This window comes from Anopheles merus, unplaced genomic scaffold (genome assembly GCF_017562075.2).
Source record: "Anopheles merus strain MAF unplaced genomic scaffold, AmerM5.1 LNR4000028, whole genome shotgun sequence".
Classification (NCBI taxonomy): domain Eukaryota; kingdom Metazoa; phylum Arthropoda; class Insecta; order Diptera; family Culicidae; genus Anopheles; species Anopheles merus.
Genome location: NW_024427608.1, coordinates 136,070 through 148,394, shown reverse-complemented (window position 1 = coordinate 148,394; position 12,325 = coordinate 136,070). Strand labels below are relative to the sequence as shown.

The following is a 12,325-nucleotide window of genomic DNA, read 5'->3' as shown; positions in this document are numbered from 1 at the left end:
GGGAAAACCTGTCAATTTGAGCATGTGTATAAAGGGTAATATGACCCAGAATGAAACTTTTTCGTCACCAAGATCCTTGTTATTGTGTCCCAGGGCTTTGGTTTGCTTATTCAAGAAGCCTCAATGATATAAGAACGATAATGGATGACCTTGCATTTTCGTCAAAATTTCAAGCATGGCCATAGGGACGGGCGAGAAAGCTCAAGTGATGTAGTTGAATGTTCCTTCAAATGGCCATAACTTCGTAACCATGTGTTCTAGCGTGATGATTAAGATAGTTTTGGAAAGGTATTGAAGTGGTCTACAAGATCCGCACATAGGTTTAAAGATAAGACTCACTGGTAGCCGAGTAAATGGCCTGTGAAGGCATTGTACTCGGGAAAACCTGTCAATTTGAGCATGTGTATAAAGGTAATATGACCCAGAATGAAACTTTTTCGTCACCAAGATCCTTGTTATTGTGTCCCAGGGCTTTGGTTTGCTTATTCAAGAAGCCTCAATGATATAAGAACGATAATGGATGACCTTGCATTTTCGTCAAAATTTCAAGCATGGCCATAGGGACGGCGAGAAAGCTCAAGTGATTATTGAATGTTCCTTCAAATGGCCATAACTTCGTAACCATGTGTCCTAGCGTGATGATTAAGATAGTTTTGGAAAGGTATTGAAGTGGTCTACAAGATCCGCACATAGGTTTAAAGATTAAGACTCACTGGTAGCCGAGTAAATGGCCTGTGAAGGCATTGTACTCGGGAAAACCTGTCAATTTGAGCATGTGTATAAAGGGTAATATGACCCAAATGAAACTTTTTCGTCACCAAGATCCTTGTTATTGTGTCCCAGGGCTTTGGTTTGCTTATTCAAGAAGCCTCAATGATATAAGAACGATAATGGATGACCTTGCATTTTCGTCAAAATTTCAAGCATGGCCATAGGGACGGGCGAGAAAGCTCAAGTGATGTAGTTGAATGTTCCTTCAAATGGCCATAACTTCGTAACCATGTGTTCTAGCGTGATGATTAAGACAGTTTTGGAAAGGTATTGAAGTGGTCTACAAGATCCGCACATAGGTTTAAAGATAGACTCACTGGTAGCCGAGTAAATGGCCTGTGAAGGCATTGTACTCGGGAAAACCTGTCAATTTGAGCATGTGTATAAAGGGTAATATGACCCAAAATGAAACTTTTTCGTCACCAAGATCCTTGTTATTGTGTCCCAGGGCTTTGGTTTGCTTATTCAAGAAGCCTCAATGATATAAGAACGATAATGGATGACCTTGCATTTTCGTCAAAATTTCAAGCATGGCCATAGGGACGGGTGAGAAAGCTCAAGTGATGTAGTTGAATGTCCTTCAAATGGCCATAACTTCGTAACCATGTGTCCTAGCGTGATGATTAAGATAGTTTTGGAAAGGTATTGAAGTGGTCTACAAGATCCGCACATAGGTTTAAAGATAAGACTCACTGGTAGCCGAGTAAATGGCCTGTGAAGGCATTGTACTCGGGAAAACCTGTCAATTTGAGCATGTGTATAAAGGGTAATATGACCCATTATGAAACTTTTTCGTCACCAAGATCCTTGTTATTGTGTCCCAGGGCTTTGGTTTGCTTATTCATGAAGCCCCAATGATATAAGAACGATAATGGATGACCTTGCATTTTCGTCAAAATTTCAAGCATGGCCATAGGGACGGGCGAGAAAGCTCAAGTGATGTAGTTGAATGTTCCTTCAAATGGCCATAACTTCGTAACCATGTGTCCTAGCGTGATGATTAAGATAGTTTTGGAAAGGTATTGAAGTGGTCTACAAGATCCGCACATAGGTTTAAAGATAAGACTCACTGGTAGCGAGTAAATGGCCTCTGAATGCATTGTACTCGGGAAAACCTGTCAATTTGAGCATGTGTATAAAGGGTAATATGACCCAGAATGAAACTTTTTCATCACCAAGATCCTTGTTATTGTGTCCCAGGGCTTTGGTTTGCTTATTCAGAAGCCTCCAATGAATAAGAACGATAATGGATGACCTTGCATTTTCGTCAAAATTTCAAGCATGGCCATAAGGACGGGTGAGAAAGCTCAAGTGATGTAGTTGAATGTTCCTTCAAATGGCCATAACTTCGTAACCATGTGTCCTAGCGTGATGATTAAGACAGTTTTGGAAAGGCATTGAAGTGGTCTACAAGATCTGTACATAGGTTTAAAGATTGGACTTATTGGTAGTCTAGTAAATGCCCTCTGAATGCATTGTACTCGGGAAAACCTATCAATTAGATAATGTGTTTAAAGGGTAATATGACCCAGAATGAAACTTTTTCGTCACCAAGATCCTTGTTATTGTGTCCCAGGGCTTTGGTTTGCTTATTCATGAAGCCCCAATGACATAAGAACGATAATGGATGACCTTGCATTTTCGTCAAAATTTCAAGCATGGCCATGGGGACGGGTGAGAAAGCTCAAGTGATGTAGTTGAATGTTCCTTCAAATGGCCATAACTTCGTAACCATGTGTCCTAGCGTGATGATTAAGACAGTTTTGGAAAGGCATTGAAGTGATCTACAAGATCTGTACATAGGTTTAAAGATTGGACTTATTGGTAGCCTAGTAAATGGCCTCTGAATGCATTGTACTGGGGAAAACCTATCAATTAAATAATGTGTTTAAAGGGTAATATGACCCATTATGAAACTTTTTCATCGCCAAGATCCTTGTTATTGTGTCCCAGGGCTTTGGTTTGCTTATTCATGAAGCCCCAATGACATAAGAACGATAATGGATGACCTTGCATTTTCGTCAAAATTTCAAGCATGGCCATAAGGACGGGTGAGAAAGCTCAAGTGATGTAGTTGAATGTTCCTTCAAATGGCCATAACTTCGTAACCATGTGTCCTAGCGTGATGATTAAGACAGTTTTGGAAAGGTATTGAAGTGGTCTACAAGATCTGTACATAGGTTGAAAGATTGGACTTATTGGTAGTCTAGTAAATGGCCTCTGAATGCATTGTACTCGGGAAAACCTGTCAATTAGAGCATGTGTATAAAGGGTAATATGACCCATTATGAAACTTTTTCATCGCCAAGATCCTTGTTATTGTGTCCCAGGGCTTTGGTTTGCTTATTCATGAAGCCCCAATGACATAAGAACGATAATGGATGACCTTGCATTTTCGTCAAAATTTCAAGTATGGCCATAAGGACGGATGAGAAAGCTCAAGTGATGTAGTTGAATGTTCCTTCAAATGGCTATAACTTCGTAACCATGTGTCCTAGCGTGATGATTAAGACAGGTTTGGAAAGGCATTGAAGTGGTCTACAAGATCTATACATAGGTTTAAAGATTGGACATATTGGTAGTCTAGTAAATGCCCTCTGAATGCATTGTACTCGGGAAAACCTGTCAATTAGAGCATGTGTATAAAGGGTAATATGACCAGAATGAAACTTTTTCGTCCCAAGATCCTTGTTATTGTGTCCCAGGGCTTTGGTTTGCTTATTCATGAAGCCCCAATGACATAAGAACGATAATGGATACCTTGCATTTTCGTCAAAATTTCAAGCATGGCCATGGGACGGGTGAGAAAGCTCAAGTGATGTAGTTGAATGTTCCTTCAAATGGCCATAACTTCGTAACCATGTGTCCTAGCGTGATGGTTAAGACAGTTTTCGAAAGGCATTGAAGTGGTCTACAAGAACTGTATATAGGTTTAACGATTGGACTTATTGGTAGCCTAGTAAATGGCCTCTGAATGCATTGCACTGGGGAAAACCTATCAATTAGAGCATGTGTATAAAGGGTAATATGACCCATTATGAAACTTTTTCATCGCCAAGATCCTTGTTATTGTGTCCCAGGGCTTTGGTTTGCGTATTCAAAGAGCCCCAATGAGATGAGAACGATAATGGAAGACTTTGCATTTTCGTCAAAATTTCAACCATGGCCATAGGGACGGGTGAGAAAGCAGTTTTGAAGAAAAAAACGTCTGACTTTAATTGGATATATTTCCGGAACCGTTAGAGCTAGCGACCTTAATAACGTACCGTCGGAAAGGAAATTAAAACTTGGCTTCTGGATGTTGCTCGTGGATTTAAGATCAGAGCAACAAAAGTTAGAGTAAATGGCCTCTGAAGTTGAGGGTTTCAAAAAGGCAACGCAGATTTTGATTTTGTTGTTGGTGCATCATGTGTCCCCAATGCACTTGGACTGACTCTGGAACAACATTTAACACTGTACCAAATGCATCCAACATCCTAATTTTGACCTTGGAACAACTTCCAACATTATACCAAGTGCATCCAACATCCTAATTTTGATCCTGGAACAACTTCCAGCATCATAACAAATGCGTCCAACATACTTATTTTGACTTTGGAACAACTTTGGAAGTCATACCAAATGCATCCAACATACTATTTTTGACATTGGAACAACTTCCAACATCATACCAAGTGCATCCAATATACTGATTTTGACTTTGGAACAACTTTGGAAGTCATACCAAATGCATCCAACATACTAATTTTGACTTTGGAACAACTTTGGAAGTCATACCAAATGCATAAAACATACTTGGAATGACTCTAAAACATCTTCCAAAATCATAAAAAGTGCATCAAACATACTTGGAATGACTCTAAAACATCTTCCTACATCTTAAAAAGTGCATCCAACATACTTGGATTGACTAAGAAACAACTTTCAGCATCATACCCATTGCAAATAAATTTTACTTTCGAAATACTTCCAGCATAAATGTCAAGTGATTCCAACACACATGAAAATATGTAAAACCAGCTTTTGTTAAAACCTCATGAATAGTGACACAAAACTACAATATTCACTTTGGAAGAACGTCGAATGTCATGAAAAATGAGTTTTACTTACCAATGTTTTACATTGAATCAACTTCCAACCTCATTAAATGTGACTTTAAACAGGTTTGACAGTTTCTGTAAGACATCAAGCATAAAACAAAAATGCATCGTTATCGTCGTCCATAGGTATTTCAATGACTTTGTTTTGATGGAGAAATTGTAATCTGCAAAATTATTGTTTTTCTCAAAGAGTTTTTCTCATAGCTTAAGTCTATTCCGCCGCTTTGTTTCCAGCTGATGGTAAAATTTTATTAAGAAACAAGTAAAATGTACGAGGATGTTTGTTTTATTTTGACGTCCGAAACTTGCTCAAGAATACAATATTATGAGGTCAGTAGAAATCAAATATCCATATCACCCGCCCGATGCATCTGATGAATCAGCAAATTGTGTTTTTTACAGGTACGAATAAAAAATTAAAACGTTGATGGCAACAAGAAACAACACCATGCATATTTGCTTACTTTTTGTGCTTGAAACTCTGAACGATGTTGCTAAGAATCTCCAGCACCACGAATGTGAAACGCTTTATCCTTTTAAACAGCTTACTGCAGCTCACCAACAGCAGTGGCTTAGAACGGGCAATCAGTGGGTAGGACGCACCTGTTACTTAGCATTGATTATCGACCGAATGGTTTCTTTTCCAATGTTGTATATGGAGCGATATTGCTAACGACCCTCCGGCACTCGATATGGACGATCGTTTTGATATGTGTGTGTGTTTTTTTTCCCGGTACAGTATAAACTATCCGAGTTAATACGCCAGACTTCACTAATCGCTTGGAACGGAAAGCTTCCTCGTACAGCCGCTACTTACTTAAACCAGTCACCTGATTACATACATCAAGATATCGTCGGTGCTCAACGATCTTGCTATGACAAAGTTGTGATTTCCACCAGATCGTTCGAAGGTAACCCACCGATAAAAACTTCTTCGGTGCAATCGGTGCAAGCTACCAAACGACATGGTGTTGCACAGCAGCAACAGACTGCTAGATGAGCTGCGCTCACTGAACACCATTCAGTAGGGATCAAGAACTCCAGCACTTTCATCAGGACATAAAATTCATAGTTGCATAGAAATGACAATCCAAGTGGCTAATGGAGCACCGTTCCGTTGGCTCACTTGTAAGTTTGTTTGGTGCTATGCAACCTCGGAAACGTCATGGGAATGTGTCATCTTACAGATAGGCTACTTCCACGAATCTAATGCAAAAGCTACGACAAGGCCATACTTTTCTACATCTGTTACAGGCAATCACCAATACAAATCTGCATCACGATGACAATAAACAAAACAAGAACAAAAACAATCGTTCAACCATATGTGTTTGTTTTTACCCAGCAAAGTGTTAGCTCATAGTAACCTTAACATTGCATTGTCGTGCATCACGTGTAGCGGAAAATATGAGCAAAATGAATGACAATCCTGACAAGACAAGATGAGCTAAAGGTTCATAGTTTGACTAAACGTCATGAGAACAATTCCAACTACAGGCTTTGCTTCAAAATGATCCAACATCTTACACTTGTACTTTTCGAGTAAAACTCCAAGTATGCAAGTACCCCGTTGCTTGCCTATACTAGGTAGATGGTACTGGACTTTTCCTGGTACCTATCATAAAAGGGTATTGGATAAGCACTTGACGTTTAATTCTTTCGTCCTGCTCAAGTGTTTGGCAGTGGCGGCATTATCAACTGTTGGCATTAATGCCGGTGATACGCAGGTGAAATATGCAGACACGGCGGTGTTGTTGTCTCCAAATTTTGCGAAAACAAATGAAATCTACCGATGTAGCCAATTAAAAGGAGAACGAAAAAGGATAAACCATGTACAAGCTCAAAGCATTCAACTTTTAACCACTTCTTTATAGACAATATTTTTAGTGGCCACACCATCACCGTTTTGCCGTTCTTGATTGGTGATGAGTATTGTTGTACTTGATTTTGACGTTACGCGAGACAACGCAACATACAACTGGCCGTGAGCGAACACATGTCTGGGTAGATAAAGACCCAAATGATGCAGCGTTTGGCCTTGGGATTTATGAATGGTCATTGCATGACATAACTGTATCGGAAACTGTTTGCGACGAATCTGGAACGGTAAGCCGTAGCCGTTGCTATCGCAGTTCATTCGAGGTAGCAAAACATCATCGCCCTGCCGCTTGCCTGTAAGTATGCGGGCATGAATGCAGTTCGCCTTCATCTCCACAATCTGCAAACGAGTGCCGTTGCACAGTCCTATGTCTGAGCTTAGATTACGCAATAGTAGAACAGGTGCGTATTTTTTTAGCCGCAGATGGTGTTGAGGAATGCCACTGATGTTGAGTGAATTCAGGAACTCGGGTGGCAGCTGCAGACTCTCCTGCTCTTCCAAATTCACCAGCGTGTCTATGGAACGATATTCCATCAGCGGCTCAGGTATCTCGTTCAGCACAACATAGTTAATGGCCATTACATGGTCGTTGCATGGCGATAAAATTGATCGACCGGCAAAATAATCCGGCTCCCGATAGAAACGATCCAGCTCCGGGTAGACTTTGGAGATCAACGAACGCACCCCGTCCTGTGGTTGGTCCGAATGGGGTAATACCATGTCTGGCGGTAGCTTCGCAAAAGATGAATCCAGTCCGGGGCAGATATCGTGATCACCTTCACCAATCTGCAGCAAGAAATCGGCAAATTGTTGTAACTCGTTTTCACGGGTAACGTTTGGAGCAGCGCGAACGCGCATGTTGACACCCAGTCGAAGCGTAGTGAATTGTGACCACAATACACTCCGCTTTATGCACTGGTCAATGATCTGAGCTTCCGTTCCCCTGTGTACGATAGGAAGGAGTTGGCGAAAATCACCGGAGAGTAGAACAACTTTTCCACCAAAAGGTTGCTGCACACCGGTAATGTCCTGTAGGGTGCGATCGATGGCCTCGAGTGCGTAGCGACTGGCCATCGGAGCTTCATCCCATACAATTATTTTAGTCTCGCGCATCAACTCGGCAAGCTTGGATTGCATGGGAATAGAGCAAGTACTACAGTGGTCAAGATCAAGCGGCAGCTTGAAGGTAGAGTGCACAGTTTTTCCACCACTGAGCAGAAGTGCAGCGATTCCGCTCGTTGCAGTCGCAAGCGCAATTTTTCCCTGACGACGTGTGTAGGCAAGTATTTTTTCTAGCAGATACGATTTACCAGTTCCGCCAGGACCGTCAAGAAAAAAGAGTCGATTACTATTGTAGGTGTTGGTGTTATCAACAGCCACCGTCAGTTGATCGTACACTGCTCGCTGATCTGCGTTCAGCAGGTGCACGGTGGCAAGTATAGCGTTGAGATCGCCAACTGGGTACTGACGTTCTGCGTCAATCAATGGGTTTCGCGTTCGCGTACTGTCCCCCCGTAAAGGATACCAGGCCTGAACGTGACCATACTCGGAAAGCTGTGGCATTCCCGCATAGCACGATAAGCTTTTGGCTGGAGTTGCACCGCGCAAATAGCGATCGATCTCACAGAGTGCTTGGAAATGTTCGACATCACGCCAAAGCAATCGATCGTCTGCTGTGTACTGACGGTCCCGATGTAAGCAACGAAAGTCTTTGCTGCACTCGTCCGCATACTTGTCCCACAAAAGCCGCGGGTTTTGCAGTTGTCCAACCATTAAGAGCATGCCAAACATGTTTCGTAGCTGCCGTGGCATTTCAAACGACGCCGCTTCTCGTAGAGTCTGATCCCACACAGAGTCATCTTCTAATAGACCCTCCATGGCCGCAGCTAGTTGGTAGGTGGCACATACTGTTCCACGGACTGTGCGCAAATCCTGAAATGAGGTAGGCCCTTTCCGATAGCAAAGCAGAAGCCGCAGGCAATACCGCTCCATATCTGTAATACTACAGTAGACCATCCTGCCGCTGATCTTTTTATCGTTGCGAATGCGTCGTACCCACTGTTTACCTGTACCACTGTGCCACGGCTGTCGTTGAGAGATTGTCGGTTTACTGTATCGATAGTGCATCGGAACTTCGTGGTACAGCAGTGTCCGTGCAAAATCATCATGGGCAGCTAAATCAAAAAAGCTTGTAAGCATGGTATTTTTACCACGTTCCAATACCTCTTCAATCGAATCACCCGGCCTGAAAAGGACACTTTGCTGATGCAGAAGATGGATCGGTAGAGCAATCACCGTGTGAGATTTTGCCTGTACCACGAAGCGCATTATCCTCCAGCAGGCTTCACATGCCGAGACAAATCGTGCATTTAAATAATAGTTAATTTCATCCGCAGCGGATCCAAAAAATATAGTTGCCCTATCGTTTCCCTGGTAAATGTACTTGTATAGGTACATGACACCGGTGATTGAGGTGCATATCTCAACATTTATGTGGCAATTAAACTTATGAACTAGCCACGGGTTATACGGTACAACGTGCCGATTATCCAGCGTTACTCCGTCCAACGTCACGGTGCGTTCATCGATTTTTCGACGGTATGCTGGATAACCATTTTCAGCGACGTGCGTGCGCTCACAAAACGATTTTGGGAAGTTCTTTGAACAGACTCCTTCCGTCATGCACGGTGAGTGTGGACTATTTTCTCCACACGGTCCATGCATCATGCATTCTATCACAGTTTGGTAAAGCTGCTCGTTGGCCGGATCTGGAATTTCCGCTGAAACAAACTTATCAAAGTCTTCTGGCGTACGGGGTTTGTCATTGTCTCCCAAAATGAGTAATAGATGGGCATGAGGCAGCCCACGCTTCTGAAACTCAATAACGTACATTCTACCAACCTCCACGCCAAGTACACCTTTCTGCAAGTCGGCCAAAATCGCGTTCAGCTTTAAGTGAAACACTCGGGCAGTGAGATCCGGGCGATCGGACGCGTTTTGGCCGTCAAACAGATTTTCGGTAATTTCTGGCCATTTGGGATTACAGACAATGGTTAGAAACAGGTCTGGTTTTCCGCAGGCCCGAATGATTGCCATAGCGTCCTGGTACTGTGCTCGCATGTACCGGTCACTGCCAACAAATGATGGGGATAAAATCACTCTGGTCCCCGTGGTTTGAAGTGAAGGACTATGGTTGTTATTGTTGTGTGTTGTTGTTGTGTTGTTGTTGTTGTTGTGTGTGTGTGGTGTGGTGTGGTGGTGGTGGTGGTGGTGGTGGTGGTGGTGGTGGTGGTGGTGGTGGTGGTGGTGGAGTGGTCCATTGTTGGATTATTCACAAGTGGCGGCAAATGTTGTGGATTGGCATTTGACGTCAACTGATTGCTGGTAGCAACGTCCCAGATTCCTTGGTACAGTTCAGCACGAAATTGTTGTTGGTGTTTGCGTTGAAACAGCAAACGTTGCGCTTCCACCTTACAAAACTGATCGACACAGTACTGCTGGAAAAGGAGTCCACCCCGGTGGAACAGTGTGTTGTCGTTTGGCCGCCAGCATAGCCGATAAGCCGCGTACTCTCGTGGTGTGATTTGTCGATGAGACATTTCCGGGACTGCATCCTGTGCATCGGTATGCAACGTTGAGCGCCGACATGTCTTTGGAAGCCCAAACGTCCAACCCAACTCGCCATAGGGATGAAACAAAGGATATTGCATGGCATCAAAGAGCTGGTTTTGTTCAAATACTCTTGTCAATGACCCATTAGCATGGGTTTGCACGATCAAATCTCGCGTTGGTACAGTTTGCCCTTCAACAAAGAGACTTCCTATCTCGGCTACCTTTGGTCGGTTGTAAGGACGCTGGTCAACGCTTTTGATCTGAGAATGCAAAACAAGTCTAATGTTTTCACCTTCGCTTATCGACATTCTCTCGTAAGCATGCATGAATGTTCTAGCCAGTGGGTTTTGTTCGGTAATCACACGCTGCAACGTTGAAATGATAGTTCCTTCCAATCCGGCACAGAACAACATTCTTGTATTGAGCATTGCGTTGCATTGTTCTTCATCGGTCGCATCATAAAAGTATAATTGAGCAAACGATGGAGCAAACCCCGGCTGATTAATAAGGGAGCCCATGCGGTGGCAAAGTGCTCCCTGGATGCGGTAGTTGTACACTCCACCACGCGTAACAGCTTCATCCTGCTGTACGGGATCATTTCTTTTGGTTGACGCACCCATGGACGTGAATGCAAAAGCGTTATTATATTTGCGAATGTCTTTGATGAAAGAGGGACTATTGAAAAACTGCTGAAGTTCTGCTGGAGGATGATCGAACGGTCGCAGCTCAACCTGACCACTGTTGCAGCATACCGTAGGAGCCTCGCCTGGCCACTTGGGTGCAGTACAGTGAGAACAGTTCTTTAATGGACCCAAACGATGCCTTTGCGGGTGATTGTAGACCGTGTAATACCCTTGCCCAATACGCAATATTTCGCTGCCATTTTGATTAATAAGCCGTCGCTGCTGTGTTGTTTCCGTGTCCAACCGAAGCTGAATATCGTCCGGGAATGGCTGTGAATGGTGAACAGGCTGCTGCACTGGCGGTGGCGATGGAGCTGTTGGTTGCGCTGGAACGGATGTTGCCATCACCGTATCCAATGGTGCAGCATTCAACTGAATACATCGATACATTGCTACCCGTTGCCGGCCTAGTCGCCTTTTCCTCGAAGCAGCCGTTTCGTCCGGAGCAGGAAGTCTCGAACGCTTGCGATAACGGAAGAGTGCCGATCTTAGCCGTTGCTTTCGCTTCTTGCACTCTTCCACTGTCTCAAGTGGGGGTGTAGAATATCTCGCTCTAATGATCCTCTCGCTGGCTTCTTGCAGCACGCACGACGTGAGTGAATCCATTTCCATGATGTTTTGATCGCAGAAAGATGAAATACAAGCAAAGACACAAGAAGAAACTAGTAGTATACAGGAGAAAGAAAAAAACTAGCAAAGAAGAACACACATAAATCATATATCAGCCATAACCAAACGCGATAAAACTATGTGAACAAGGTTTCGATAGTGGCACTCAAAACAATATTTCTACTTGCTGTAACTCCCTGACACATTCTTATTGGAAATAATTTTCATGGCAACAGAAGTAATTATTATTGAAATCGATAGCATCCCTTGAAAAGATAATCGCTTTGGAAGTAAAAATTTCGGTCATATTCTTATAGCAATAATTTAATTTCCCAATTTGATAAGAAAATGAGTAGCTATTAATCCAGTGAGCAATCCAGGATAACAATAAAACTTTGTTTACTTACAACTATCTACCCATTGTTCAGCGACCAAACCAAATTATAAATGTGATTCAATTAAAGCTGAAAAGAACAAAGCAAGCAAATTGCCTAGGTCGCAGGTTTCATTGATTTTCCACTTCACATGCCACATGATATTTAACGTGTGCGTAAATCCACTATCGTTGTAATAAAATTCAACAATTTCTGTGATGCTGGCGATAGTTTAACAAGTGGATAATTCAATGAGAAGGTACTAAGAAGAGATTGTCGAGAATGTTTTTTTCGATA

General features: G+C 42.8%; 1 protein-coding gene across 1 annotated transcript; it reads right to left on the bottom strand.

Moving 5' to 3' along the window:
• Positions 1-6,938: 6,938 nt before the first annotated feature.
• On the bottom strand, positions 6,939-11,435 carry LOC121601111 (the record flags this gene model as incomplete). Its single annotated transcript, XM_041929927.1, has 2 exons — positions 10,979-11,435; positions 6,939-9,776 (listed from the first exon to the last, which is right to left on the bottom strand). Coding segments are annotated over exons 1-2 (3,295 nt in total), but the record flags the coding sequence as incomplete, so codon positions are not given.
• Positions 11,436-12,325: the final 890 nt, after the last annotated feature.